The 15,788-nt window shown below is 40.1% G+C and overlaps 1 protein-coding gene across 1 annotated transcript in view; it reads left to right on the forward strand.

The window, feature by feature from the left end:
- The window catches only part of ppcdc (phosphopantothenoylcysteine decarboxylase), a 74,403-nt gene that overhangs the window by 12,116 nt on the left and 46,499 nt on the right, over positions 1-15,788 (forward strand). Inside the window, exons 2-3 of the mRNA XM_072553080.1 lie at positions 641-736; positions 2,721-2,849. Of these exons, the coding sequence (XP_072409181.1) occupies positions 641-736; positions 2,721-2,849 (225 nt within the window). The remainder of the gene's footprint in view (positions 1-640; positions 737-2,720; positions 2,850-15,788) is intronic.

A 15,788-nucleotide genomic window follows, 5' to 3' on the forward strand; every position in this document is an offset into this window, starting at 1 on the left:
TGGCAAGAGGGAGGAAGGCTACGTGCTAAGATAAAGCTGTCACTTGTTTCACTGAATTTTCTCAGGCCCTGAAATCTAATGTAACTTTTGCTTTTAGTATGTGCTACTTCATTATCTCCAGTTCTCTAAATGGAATTTGAACTCATACAGGTCATTAGTCCATGCTTCTGGAGTATTAGTCACAGCATAACCACTATGTTTTTCCAACCCAGCAGAGAGTTAGTAATTTTCACTTAAAGCAAAAACAGAATTGTAAAAATGTTGCTTGGTGAAGTGGATTTTTTTTTTGAAATAAATAAATATACTTCTGTTTCTTGACAATGCTGTGGTTTCAAGGAGGCTAAATAAGCCAACTCCAATTATAGTGTTTGCGATTAAGATTTATCCTAGCAATCTTGGTACTGTCAATTACAGTCTTCTATTAAAGAAGCATGGTAAATACATGTTCTTCCTGTGCAAAACCACTCTGAAAGCGACTCGTACTAGCTACTGTGATGAAATATATGCCAACGTAGGTTCATTGGTCTTGAAGTGAAACCCCAATTATTTACCATAGAACCAATTACTTGTGGTCTTTCTTTCTATTGCAGTACAACTCTGTGCAATATTGTATGTTTCACTGTGTTTTTTTATTTTATAGGTTGAATTAATAGTGGTGACCACAGAACATGCCAAACACTTTTATGACTCCAAAGATGTCTCTGCTAAAATATATAGTGATTCAGATGAATGGGAGGTAACATATTCTATATTCATTGTTTAAGAAATAAAGCAAGTGAAATGAGTTAAATAGCTCAGTTTCTATTCAAATTGCATTTTTCTTAGGTAAATAATTCTGTAAATACATGAATAGAACATCATTGACATGTGTTATAATTCTAGGTGATGTTCTCTGGTATTTGTCATATTTTAGAATTTCAGACTACATTTTAACTTGGGGTCTTTGATGTAATACATTTGTAAGCTATCAGTGAAGTGCTTGTGATTTGCAAATTAAATGGGGCATCCCAACCACGTGCTGAAGACAGTGAAAGTTATTTTGAAATTTGTGATTATTTACACTTGGTGATTTTACAGCAGATCTGTTCACTTGTGCTTCACTCAGCCTAGTGGATTCTGTTCTGGGGGAAAGTAAGGTCGTTAGTGTTGATTTAAAAATTGATACCACTCTCAGGGATTTCTTTAAATTTAAAAGAAATGTGGTCAAGATGGACGGAAAATAGGAAAGTGAAGTGTGAGAATTGGCTTTATCTCAAATACTCTGAAGTGAGGTCGCCATATACTGACTTTTTTATTATTACTTCATGAGTTTAGTATTGCAATAGTGGAACATGATCATAACTGTTTGTTCAGCTGATTTCTAAATAAAGCAGCATGATCATCTTGTCACACTAAAGTTTTGTTAAGTATGCCTGTTAAATTCAGGACATATACAACTACTGAATACAAATTACATAAGACTGTGATTATTACATTCTGGGGTCATGTTGTTGCAGTAGACACAGGACAGTCTCAGATCACTTCCATGGAATAAGACATCCAACCCCATTAAGGCAGTGACTATTCCCAATCATGTACCTCTGATGCATCTGAATTTGAAACGTGTCGTCATGTACTAATGTCATCATTTCACAAGCAATAACATTTTCCTCTTTTGACAGAGCCAGTTTTCTACAAGGAGCAATGTAATATGAAATGGGGGGGAAAAAATCCTACTATTTTGCCTCCATTTTTAAAGTGAATATGTTTTGTTCATTTGGTTGTTTAACCTAGTGAATGAAAGATGATAGGAAACACATCTTAATTTACAATTTTGATTGTTTTAGAATTATTTTCATCACAATTGATTTTGTTAAACTGTCTAACCTTCAGTAACAACAACTAGACAAAATCTATGAAAAAGGATGTACTTAAATTCAAAGTAATCTTTCTTGCTTAATCACAAGTAACTATATGCTATGTCTGGCAAGTGAGACTCTGGGATGTTCCTCACAATTCTCATAAGTACTGACTAGCCCACAGCTTTTATGGGAGTATTGTTAGGTTTTCATCAATCAACACTCCTTACTTACATTGCTAGACAATGTCAGCAGTGGTTAGGGAATAAAACATAGCCTGTCTAGTCCTGTTCTTCTCTCCCGCTATAATACTGGCTTTATTTCTTATTTAATGTGGAACTTGAGCAGGCAACAAGGCCTCCCACAGATTGCATTTTGTGTAAATGTTCATGAGTGCTAATCTAGATGGTCCTATGAGAACTGTTCAGATGGTGACTGTCCATGATTTCAACAGATTTGATACTAATTTTAAAATAGTTCAGAATCCACAAGTAGTGGTGTTTTTGTCCACCCAAATTTTCTGCATATACAATATGAATAATTAGAATTATTTTCATTATTTTGTTTCTGTTTGTTATTTTGTAATTGAGGGATGTACAGAAGGATATGAAGAATAATTATCCTCATCTGTATCATCACCAGGTCTTTCATTCAAGGTGGGGCTGCGCCATTCTGAAATTCTATGCAGTTTCGGTCCACTTGCGATCTGCTGCCCCCGCTCTAAATAATATTGTGCACTCCCTCATACTCATCATATCTTAACTTGGCTGTGATATTCTTCACTGAATGACCGTAATAAAAGCAAATGTACTTAGCTCCATGCTGTGTTTTGGCAATTATTGCACAGTACTGATTATTTGTGATCTATTTTGCTTCCTTTAGATGTGGAAGCAGAGGTCAGATCCTGTCCTACATATAGATTTGAGGAGATGGGCAGATCTAATGGTGATAGCACCTTTGGATGCCAATACACTAGGAAAAATAGCCACTGGAATCTGTGACAATTTATTGGTAAGTTAACTTGATCAGTTTTTCCCAGTCGAAGTTGGGTCATGAAACTTGTTAGTAGGTTTCTTTCCTGAATTTGAAGCAAAAAAGACTTGCATATACATGGCACATTATCTGAGTTCAGTGTGCTCCAGAGAATGTTTTGAAGTGTAGTCAATGATGCAGTTTTGGAAGTGAGGCTGTCAATTTATGCTTAGCAATCTTTCACAAAATGCAGAAACCAAATAACCTTTATTTGTGATGTTGATTTAAGGATGTTATTTACAAAAAAAAAATTAACTCCTTTGCTCACTTGAAAATTGTGGTACAGAATCTTTGATGTGACCTAGAAAGCAGACAGGATCTCAGGTTAATGTCTCCTCTGAAAGATGGCGTTGCTTTGATTTTGTACTTGAGATTCTGGACATGGGACTTGGTCCCACAAGCTTTTAACTCATAGGCAAGAGTACTGTATCACAGTTAACATGCATTTAGTAGAATGAAAATCTGTAAATATGCAATTAACAACAGACTTTACAACAACATCCTCTCAATCCGGATTTCTTTTCAAAATGGTTGTACTGGAAAGAATAAATTTACTTGTCAGTAAAATAAATGTTGCAGTAAACTTAATGTAATCTTCTCTTCTCCCTAAGTATCTTGTTCCTTGAAAATAAATTACTCAAATTTTACTTCTGGGGACAAGTTGAACACTTTTGAACAACTGTTCTTTGGAGATTGTTCAGTAAATACTTTTTTTCCTCCCAAACAGCCCTGTTTTTGTTTTATTTTCATGTTTCAGACAATAAGATCTTGTATCTGAATTTATTTTTGTTGCTCGATCTAAATCACCTTTTAATGTTAAAAAATGTAATTTTCCAAGGGAAGAGTAGTGTACTAAATCATTTTGCCATTTAAGTTTATGGAATATTACTTCCAAAATATACTTATTGAAATATTACTAAATTTAAGCAGCTTTTGAATTCCAATATTCTATTTTGAAATATTTTGGAAATTTGGTGTAAAAGCTGTATCTATGCTATTGTCTGAATTACTGTTCAGCTGTCTGATTTGTATCTTCTTAACTTTATCCAAACAACTAACCACTGCTTTTGTTGCTTTGAGATGAAACATAGTTTATCTGTTCTTACCGTTAAGCTCTAGATGGAACTTGTTTTTCTGATTGGTAACAAATTACATTCTTGTTATCTATAAGTTCCTGTCTTGAGATCAATAGACCATGTCATTTGTAAACACAAACATAATGCTTTCTTTCCTTTGGTTACATTAGGGCTTTTAGGCCTGATATTTGGGCAGAAATTCAACCTGTTTGCCAGAAGCAATAAGAACAGATGGCTTTGGGGTTCTCTAAATATTTTAAATCAAAGATCAGAAAATTTCAATACAGAAAGTTTGTGTGGGCTTTTGAATCCCTGTACCTCAGATCAGTTACAGGATTATGAGGTGCAGGCCCCACTTAAACCAGTGTTGCCTTTTGGCTGCACTTTTGTGGAGTTTAAATGCTGTGCAACTTTATGGGATTCCTGTGAAAATTACAGGAAATGGTAGAAATCTGCTGTAGCTGGTTTCTTTCCTTTTTCCTCTCCTCTGTGTTTAGGGACTCAGTTTATTTGGTGGAACAGAATAGTGCCTCCAAAGCAACAACTTTAATTTAATGTTTGTTTTCCTCCACCAATACTTTGGGATATTTTCCATTGAAAGTGTAATGGTTTATTGCCACTTGCTATTAAAGCAAATCTATAGCTAAAAGGTTTTCAGGGTTGAATATTTGTGCAAATTAGCCACACAGTTCTTTTTGAGATGGTATCAAACTGCAGTTCACTTTAACACAACTTATTTAATTGACCCACCTTTGTGGTAGTTTGAAAACAGTCATCACAGCCATACCAGCAGAGATATTTTGGAACTTGTCCTTAAGGTCTTCAACTGTTAGCTGCACAAATCGAGTTCTCAATTGGATCAGGTCTCAGGTTCTCTTTCATTTCAGAGCTTTGTTCCAATAATAAGCTATTAGTTACCACAACTGAAGTTTTCTCTTTTACTGTATGCTGAGATAATTTGCTAAAACCTTGTCCATTTTGTAAAGGTATAAAGGTTTTTTTTGTAGCCTGTCAGCTTGTATTCCTTAGATTGCAATCTAAAGTAAAGGATTGTACTTTTGGCAGAAACTACCTTTTGTGTTTCTGCACTATTTATTTTACTGTTTCCTTCCCCATTCCAGTTTTCATTTCCTTTTACTAACATCTATCATTTGGCTTTATTTATCGGTCTCTTCGTTCCTTCCTTTTTTTTTTGCAATGTAATTTTCTAGTTTTGCTAATTATTCCTGTCAGTTCTTTATTTTTGGCTTTGCATCATTTCTTCTTTTCCATTTCTCTGGCATGTGTTTTTTCACTACTGCATAAAATTTTAATTATGGTGTAGCCTCTGAAACTAAATTATTTATAACAGACCACTAATAATACAGTTAATGATTTTTGTTTTTAAAAAGAATACTGTAGTATTCCTTCCTCAACTGTCTGCAGAGTCGGGTGTGTTCAACAGTATAATTCTTTGCTGCCTGTCCGCTTGCCTTTGTAATACTATTTTTACGGAGTATCATTTTAATTCATCCAGCAATGTCTATCTCCCTCCAATCTCGCATTGTAGCTTTGAGCTACACACACAGATCTATCATATACTTGCTCCACTTTCTCATCAGTGCCCTTCAGTGATGGCATCTGTAGACACCAAGTAATTTTTCGTATGTATACTGACATTCTGAATCTCTTGTCAACAGAACACATTGGAATAAATATCAGGAAGATCAATATCGTGACATTTGAGGCACTGTAAATTTCACTCCTTTACTTCTAATTCCACCCTTCTTCCAACCATACTTTGGTTGGAAAAGACCGTTAAGTGTGTTACTATCTTCTTCAACCCACAGCTGAGCTTACTCATCATTAAGAAATAAAGCCTATATACAGGATTTTGTTTCAACACCTCTTCCACTGGACCAGTGTTTTCCTCACTAACTTCATAAGCTCGAGACTATGTAGATGCTCACTGATCCAAAATTTTGGTATTCTTTGTGCCATCGTGTTTATCGCTTGTTCCTGCCCTTGTAAAGCTACATTAATTCCCAGTTCTGTACGCATCAAACTTAAGATTCTTATGCCGCTAATGCTGTGCACTTGCATCCAGTTTTATGTCATTTTCCACATTCTTTCTTTAGTCCTGTCCTTTTGTACATTCTTTAGCCCTTTGCTTCAACATTGTTGCAGAGTTGCTAGCTACCCTCACCTTATTCTATAGAAACCCTTCTCTAATTCCCTGGGTATTTATTCATTCTTCAAACATTTCTCAAAACCCTTTTTTCAAACAGGTTCTTACACCGTTGTTATTGTCCATTTCCATTGTCTCTTCATCTCCTTTTCTCTTCCTTCCCCTTAGGACAGTCACTACTTCAATATCATCAATATCAATATAGAATCAGAGAATCGTACATTATGAAGAGGCCCTTTGGCCCATTGAGTTGCTACTACCAAAAATATACTTGTAATAATCTCATTTTACTGCATTAGGCCCATGGTCTTGAAAATTATGAAATTTGAAGTGAATTTGATGAGTAAGCTCAGCTGTGGGTTGAAGAAGATAGTAACACACTTAACGGTCTTTTCCAACCAAAGTATGGTTGGAAGAAGGGTGGAATTAGAAGTAAAGGAGTGAAATTTACAGTGCCTCAAATGTCACGATATTGATCTTCCTGATATTTATTCCAATGTGTTCTGTTGACAAGAGATTCAGAATGTCAGTATACATACGAAAACGTGAGGTTTCCTGCCTCAACTAGCTACTCAGGCAGTACATTCAAGACCCCTCGCCAAACTCTAGGTGAAAAGGGTTTTCCTCAAATCCCCTCTAAAGCTTTAAAAAATGTTTCCTTGTTATTGACCCTCTGAATAAGGGGAACAGATGCTTTTTATCCACCTTGTCCATGTCCTGCATAATCTTTTACACCTCTTGAGGATCCTTCCTCAACCTTTCTTGCCCTAAAGAAAACAATCTGAGCTTATCCAGCCTTTCTTTGTACCTGAAATGTTCTACATAGAACATAGAAGAATACAGCGCAGTACAGGCCCTTCGGCCCTCGATGTTGCGCCGATCAAAGCCCACCTAACCTACACTAACCCACTATCCTCCATATACCTATCCAATGCCCGCTTAAATACCCATAAAGATGGAGAGTCCACCACTGCTACTGGCAGGGCATTCCATGAACTTACGACTCGCTGAGTGAAGAACCTACCCGTAACATCAGTCCTATATCTACCCCCCCTTAATTTAAAGCTATGCCCCCTCGTAATAGCTGACTCCATACGTGGAAAAAGGTTCTCACTGTCAACCCTATCTAACCCCCTAATCATCTTGTACACCTCTATCAAGTCACCCCTAAACCTTCTTTTCTCCAATGAAAACAACCCCAAGTGCCTCAGCCTTTCCTCATAGGATCTTCCTACCATACCAGGCAACATCCTGGTAAACTTCCTCTGCACCCGTTCCAGTGCCTCCACATCCTTCCTATAGTATGGCGACCAAAACTGCACACAATATTCCAGATGCGGCCGCACCAGAGTCTTATACAACTGCAGCATGACCTCAGGACTCCGGAACTCAATTCCTCTACCAATAAAAGCCAGTATGCCATATGCCTTCTTCACTGCACTATTTACGTGGGTGGCAACTTTCAGAGATCTGTGTACATGGACACCAAGATCCCTCTGCTCTTCCACACTACCAAGTATCCGACCATTAGCCCAGTACCCCATCTTTTTGTTACTCTTACCAAAGTGAATCACCTCACACTTAGCTACATTGAACTCCATTTGCCACCTTTCTGCCCAGCTCTGCAGCTTCTCTATATCCCGCTGTAACCTGCCACATCCTTCCTCACTGTCTACAACTCCTCCGACTTTCGTATCATCCGCAAATTTGCTCACCCAACCTTCTAACCCTTCCTCCAGGTCATTTATAAAAATGACAAACAGCAATGGTCCCAAAACAGATCCTTGCGGAACACCGCTAGTGACGGCAATCCAAGATGAACCTTTGCCCTCAACTACTACCCTCTGTCTTCTTCCAGCCAGCCAATTCCTAATCCAAACCTCCAACTCACCCTCAATGCCATATCTCTGTATTTTCTGCAGTAGCCTACCATGGGGGACCTTATCAAACGCCTTACTAAAATCCATATATACCACATCTACCGCTTTCCCCTCATCTACCTCCTTAGTCACCTTCTCAAAGAATTCAATAAGGTTTGTGAGGCACGACCTGCCCTTCACAAAACCATGCTGACTATCCTTGATCACATTATTCTTATCCAGATGTGCATAAATCCTATCCCTTACAATTCTCTCTAAGACTTTGCCCACAACAGAAGTGAGACTCACTGGCCTATAGTTACTAGGATTATCCCTACTCCCCTTCTTGAACAAGGGAACCACGTTTGCTAGCCTCCAGTCCTCTGGCACTACTCCTGTAGACAAAGAGGACACAAAAATCAAGGCCAATGGCTCTGAAATCATCTCCCTTGCTTCCCAGAGAATCCTAGGATAAATGCCATCAGGCCCAGGGGACTTATCTATTTTCACCCTTGCCAGAATTTCCAACACCTCTTCTCTACATATCTCAAAGCCATCCATTCTACTTATTCATGCCTCAGTATTCATATCGACAACAATGTCCTGTTCCTGAGTGAATACTGACGAAAAGTATTCATTCAGTGCCTCCCCAATCTCTTCAGCCTCCACACGCAACTTCCCATTACTATCCTTGATTGGACCTATTCCTACCCTAGTCATTCTTTTATTCCTAACATACCTATAGAAAGCCTTAGGGTTTTCCCTAATCCTACCAACTAAGGACCTTTCATGTCCCCTCCTTGCTGCTCTTAGCTCTCTCTTCAGGTCCTTCTGGGCTACCTTATAACTCTCAATCGCCCCTATTGAACCTTCACGCCTTATCTTTACAAAGGCCGCCCTCTTCCATTTAACAAGGGATTCCAATTCCTTATTAAACCACGGCTCCCTCACACGACCCTTTCCTCCCTGCCTGATAGGTACGTACTTATCAAGGACACTCAATAGTTGCTCCTTGAACAAGTTCCACATATCAATTACGCTCTTGCCTTGGAATCTACTTTTCCAATCCACACATCCTAAGTTGTGCCTCACCGCATCATCATTTCCCTGCCCCCAGCTATAACTCTTGCCCTGGAGTACACACTTATCCCTCTCCATCACTAGAGTAAAAATCACCGAATTGTGGTCACTGTCCCCAAAGTGCTCACCTACCTCTAGTTCTAATACCTGGCCTGGTTCGTTACCCAGAACCAAATCCAGTATGGCCTCACCTCTTGTTGGCTCATCTACATATTGTGTCAGGAAACTCCTGCACACATTGGACAAACACTGACCCATCTAACGAACTTGAGCTATAGCTTTCCCAATCAATATCAGGAAAGTTAAAGTCCCCCATAACAACCACCCTATTACTGTCACTCTTCTCCTGAATCATCCTCGCAATCCTTTCTTCAACGATTCTAGGGCTATTAGGAGGCCTGTAAAAGACTCCTAACAGGGTGACCTCACCTCTCCTATTCCTAACCTCAACCCAAACTACCTCAGATGGCAAATCTTCGTCCACCTTCCTTTCCACTGCTGTAATACTATCTTTGACAAGCAAAGCCACCCCCCCCCTCTTTTACCCCCACCTCTGACCCTACTAAAACATTTAAACCCTGGAACCTGCAACAGCCAATCCTGTCCCTGATCTAGCCATGTCTCCGTAATAGCCACAACATCGAAGTCCCAGATACCAACCCACGCTGCAAGTTCACCTACCTTATTTCGTATACTTTTGGCATTAAAGTATACACAATTCAAGCCACTCTTCTGTTTACAGGCACCCTCCTTTAAGATTGATGCCATATTCCTAACCTCCCTACACTCCAGGTCCTGCACCCTAAAGCTACAGTCTGGGTTCCCATGCCCCTGCAGAGTTAGTTTAAACCTCCCCCCAAGGATACTGGTGCCCCTCAGGTTCAGGTGCAGACCATCCTGTTTATAGAGGTCCCACCTTCCCCAGAAAGAACCCCAGTTATCCAAGTACCGAAATCCCTCCCTCCTGCACCGTCCCTGTAGCCACGCATTTAACTGTTCTCTCTCCCTATTCCTCGACTCTCTATCACGTGGCACGGGTAACAAACCAGAGACAACAACTCTGTTCGTTCTAGCTCTGAGCTTCCAACCTAGCTCCCTAAAAGCCTGTCTAACATCCTCAGCACTCCTCCTACCTATGTCATTGGTGCCAATATGGACCACGACTTCAGGCTGCTCCCCCTCCCCCTTAAGGACCCGGAAAACACGATCAGAGACATCACGTACCCTTGCACCTGGGAGGCAACATACCAAACGTGAGTCTCTCTCGTTCCCACAAAACCGCCTATCTGTGCCCCGAACTATCGAGTCCCCAATTATTATTGCTCTGCTCTTCTCCACCCTTCCCTTCTGAGTAGCGGGGACAGGCTCCGTGCCAGAGGCCTGAGCCCCGTCACTTACCCCTGGTAAGTCGTCCCCCCCACAAGTATCCAAAACGGTATACTTGTTCTTGAGGGGAACGGCCGTAGGGGGTCCCTGCACTGGCTGCTTCCTCCCAGTCCCCCTCACTGTCACCCATCTATCTGCCATCTTTGGAGTTACTACTTCCCTATAGCTCCGATCTATGACCCCCTCTGCCTCCCGAATGATCCGAAGTTCATCCAACTCCAGCTCCAGTTCCCTAACGGTCTTGGAGGAGCTGGAGATGGGTGCACTTCCTGCAAGTGTAATCAGCAGGGACGTCCATGGCATCCCTCACCTCGTACATGTTGCAGGAGGAACATTGCACTGCCTTCACTGCCATCCCTCTAAAGCTAACCTTTATTTTAAAACAAAACTGGGTCTAAAGAATACAACAAGCAAAATTCAGCACTTACCTACTTACCACAACGGATCTTATTATTAGGTTAGAGGAGGAGGGCGGGTGGGAGGCACTACCTCCGTAGTGCCTCGGGTTCTTCAGCTGCGCGCTTTTAAAGGGGAAACAAGCCTACCCAGGTAAGCTTACGCTCTACCTGCTTCCGGGTCTCGGCTGCCTCTCTGGTCGTCGTCACTTCCCCCTGCTGCTCCCGCTCTTTCTGTGAAGAGAGAGTGAAAAGAAAACACCGCTGCCCGCTACCGGTAAGTACTTTTAAAACAAACAGTCTTGCCTTAGCTGCTGCTCGCACTCAAAATGACCATTAGCGTCGAAGGGTGAGTATTTATACTCACTGCTTTCCTTCCCGGCTGCCTCTCTGGTCGTCGTCACTTCCCCCTGCTGCTCCCGCTCTTTCTGTGGAGAGAGTGAAAAAAAAACACCGCTGCCCGCTACCAGTAAGTACTTTTAAAACAAACAGTCTTACCTTAGCTGCTGCTCGCACTCAAAAAAAAAAGCCCCTTCGAGGCCACAGCTTGGTGAATATCCTTTGCATCCCCTCTAGTGCAATCATACCCTTTCTGTAGTGCGAAGATCAGAACTGCACACAGTACTCCAGCTATGGCTTAGCTATAGTTCTGTACGTATGTTTCCTACATAGCCCACCCTGCTCCTACAATCTATGCTATGACAGAGAAAGGCAACTGTCCCTTATGTCTTAACTTCTTCTTAACCTGTTCTGCTGCCTTCAGGGATCTGTAGACAAGCACCTCAAGATCCCTGTTTTCCTCTGAGCTTCCTAGTAAATGAGTAGGGAAATCAAGAGCACAGGGTAAAGGCAGGAAAATGAATGTGAGGAATATTGGGTCAGCCACAATCTTATTGAATGGTGGATCAGGCTCAAGATGCTGAATGGTTTACTCCGGTTCCTATTTCTTATGATTTTCTATTGCCAATTGGGCAATCTGTAGGCTTAAGACAGGGCAAAGAATGTTTTGTTCATTTTCACCTCCAACAGCTCCAGGTGTGCTGTTGGTCTTGAGGTCTCTTTTGCATTCCTGACCACCACAACTAGAACTACAGTTGTGGGTTTCTGAAGTCTGCACTGGTGTTCATGTTTCCAGACACATTTTCAAACTCATGGCCAACCTAGAGTTGAGCAGTTATCCCGGACCTCGGGTGAAATGTTTTCAATCATTAAAGCCAGATATTAATTTCTTTAGGTGAGCAGTTGAGTTTTAAGTGAGCTGATTAGGACTACAGTTTCAATCCCACAAATGAAGCCTAGTATCCATTGTCACTGTAGAATTGATGTGAATAATGTTTCACTAATGTGTCAATTCCCATGTAAATGTTGGAAGATCAAGACAAACAGATGGAAGCCGTAGGCAGAATGTTACCATGTCTTGAATGACCATAGGCTGTGGTGAGAAATTTGACAAAATTGCTTGAGAAGTCCAGGGAAGTCATTCTTGACATCAGGAGCAACTAGCTTTATTTTCTAGCAGATTTCTGTGCATTGAGATGGGTTTATTGTGACAGACATCTGCCCAGAAAGGCCACTCCCTCTTTGGTATTAAACTACAGTTCTTTCAGTTGATTCAATAAACTGGCTTGCTCAATTTTAAAACATGGTCCATTTGACACCATTCTGTCTGTGCCAGTCAGACCTTATAATTGCATCAGCTGCTGAACTTCCTTTACATGTACTGATATTTGAATTGTCTGTCTTCAGGTAAATGCTTAATTTGTGTGGCCTTCTGTGACTTAAATTTAAACCAGCTACGAAGGTTTGTTTTTAAGGGAGATTAACTTTTCAAATGCAGGCATCTGAAAGAGAATGCTGCAGGACAGAAACGGGCAGTTTGGTCTTCATAACTGTGCCAGCTCTCTTGAATTCATCCCCTGATCTTTCCCTACGGGTCCACAAGTATCTTTGAAAGGATTGGCCTTGTAGTGCAATAATGTTTGTGTCACACTGGAAAAGCACCACGTTACCAAAATTGCGATAAGTTTATTACTATATTACAATGGATTAAAACTGAGATTTTATAAATGCAGTCTTTGGGGTGGGAGAATCCATGCTGCCTACGCACTGTCACATATACCAACAATCATTCATTTTGTTAAATGGTAATCAATTTGTAAGGTTCTTAACACAATCAAGCTATTTAATTTGGAGACATCAAGCTGGTGGATGCCTGATTCCTGATTAGTGCCAATCCAAGTTTGGAGGGAGTCACTGAGTTTAATAAACCTTCAACATTCATTCAACTATGGCTAGCTGCTGGCTAACATAGCTTGTAATTTGCTTGAACTCCATAACAAGAATTCATGCATTCAAACATGCATCAAATGGACCAAGAATTCTGTTGTTTCTCTTGTTTGATGACAGTTTTCAATGTCTTTGGGCTATTTAACCTGATCTTTCATTCAGGTCCCATGTCTTATTTATCACACTAGAAGCAAAATCCCCTTAGATTCAAGAGCTAAACACCTGACTGATATGCACATCTTCATGTAAGCAGCGATTCTTTCTCTGTGTCAGAAGTTTGTACATTAGTTTTTATAAATCTAATAAATTAAAGCAAAACATTTAACTCAAGACTCTCTCTACCTTTTCAAGCTGGGTTGTGCCTATTCTAGGGAAGGGGAAACCAGGCTATCATATTTGACAAGTTGGGTTGGGGTGAGGCTTTGTGAAATCTGACTGGGAGAGAGGCTGTCAGGTCTGGTGAGGGTGGGGCTGTTGGGCCTGGCAGGGAGAACAAGGTGTCGAGTCTGGAATGTTAAGGTGTATGTTCAGTCTGATGGAGGTGGGTTAGATTGATCAGGTTTGAAAGTTTGACTATCATCTCACAGGTGGGGAGTAGTATGAGGTGAAATCGCATTGGGTTGACAGGTCCTGGTAAGAATTTGGTGGGACCCTGGTAAATTGAGGGTCAGTTTAATGGTTACCCAGGAGCTGGACAAGGTTTCTCTTTCCTCCTCCAATTTCTCCTAAAGTGGAATCCTCTGATTTCTCTGACTTTAATGGATTCTTCCAGACATGGGGGCTTGTCCATCAGAATCTTTAATTTCCTAGGCAATTTCCATGGAGTTTGCTATGTATGGGTTTCCACATTATCCTGAGCCATTGGGAGTAATGTTGAGAGCTCCCCCATGCCTGATCAATATTTATCCCTCAAACAATGCCAGAAAAAACACTGCTGTTTCAGAGGACTAATTATGAACAAATTGGCTGCCTCAGTTTTTACATTAGCAACGGTGACTACATTTCAGGAGTACTCTGGCTATGAAAGCTTGTGAAAGGTGCTTTACTAATAAAAGTCTTACTTATTCTAGTGTTGCTCTTACAGTATAATTGGAGCAGTTACATCAGTTGTGTTGTTTGATAGTTGCAACTCAAACCTATTGAATTGTGACAAAGACTGCTCCTACCCTATAAATTCCCTTACCTGCCTCATTTGCAGTCACATTCTCCTATCCCTGAAGACTGAGCAAATCTGAAAACATATTCCAAGAGATGTGACTGCCTCCTGGTACAAAGAGCTGAGGCATGTTGCCCGAATGTGTCACAGTATCTATAATTTAACCTACTGAAATTCTGAACTGAACCTTCTTGAATTTGAAATACTTGCTGCAGATCAGACTACCCTGGATCAAACTGACATCCAGGAGTTCTCATATGATACATATAAGGTCTTCTCTTAATTATTTCCTTCAATTTTAAAAAATGTATATTTTGTTAATCCTAATGCCATTTGCTCTATTATTTTGAATCTCAGGAATAGAATAAGCCTTAATTATTTACCAGATGCTTGCCAGGTAGCAAGCTACTTTCCCTGTAACAGAAAGAGTCATCAGTTCATTTAGTAGGGGATTCAAGAGGATATCTTTAACCCAGTAGTTGAGAGAATGTGGAACTAGCTGCTAAAAGGAGAAAGTTGAGGTGAATAGCACAGATATAACATACGTAATAGCAAAAAAAATCTAGGTAAGTGTGTGAAAGAGAAAGAAATAAAAAGTTATACTGATGGAGTTAGATAATGGATGGAAGGAGGCTCATGTGGAGCATGAACAGCACGATATAGGGATTAGACAAAATTGCTCATTTCTGGACAATGCATTTGATGTACTTCCTTACTCATTCTTCTTAATCAAAGTAGGGAAGAATCCCAATGTGGTTAATTCTTAATGTGCTCAGGTCAAGCAGTACTTGTAACCTCCAGGCTTGCCCACATTCCAAGAAATGTTGAAATAATTTATAACATGGTGGGAATCTATTTCGTTCATTGTGGTTTTGCCAGCTTTCTGGAATAATTTGGTTCAAGATCAGTGAAGTCTGCTTTATGTTTTGTTCTATAGATTCTACAATAACCCACTACCTTCTTTTCGTCCCTCAAATAGGCCATCTTAGGATCTACACTTTTTTTTTTACACCTCTCAGAATCTATATTCTTGAACTTTGCATGTATCCTTGATCCTCAAATCTGCTTATCTTGTATGACAGTAGATTCTTTTTTAAGTAGTATGGGTAGTTACTACATGGCCTTGGATTTGGTTTAATAATTTTATTTGAGGTGTTTATATTTGAGCTTGTGCCTGCAAAATCATTGGACACAGCGATCAAAGATCAACTGGTAAGGTGTGAAGATATTAAACAGCAGTTAGCATGAAGTGTTTAGGTGGAGCCATTTGTTCTTATTAGATCATGTAGAAAAAAGTAGACTCTCATACAATGCAGGAGACTTGGCAGAACTGTGTGTACCTTGCATAGCACACTGTCAGCCCCCAGGTCATCTGTTACGTTCTAACAAAATTTACGACTACATTCTTATTAACATTCTTCAGCCAGAAGTTATATTCACTTCAGTGATTCACTAATTGGAAAGATCCTTTAAAAATATTTATTTCCATTAAGTTCAGTTGTTAAAACACAAT

The sequence above is a fragment of the Chiloscyllium punctatum genome, chromosome 33 (assembly GCF_047496795.1).
Source record: "Chiloscyllium punctatum isolate Juve2018m chromosome 33, sChiPun1.3, whole genome shotgun sequence".
Taxonomy (NCBI): Eukaryota; Metazoa; Chordata; class Chondrichthyes; order Orectolobiformes; family Hemiscylliidae; genus Chiloscyllium; species Chiloscyllium punctatum.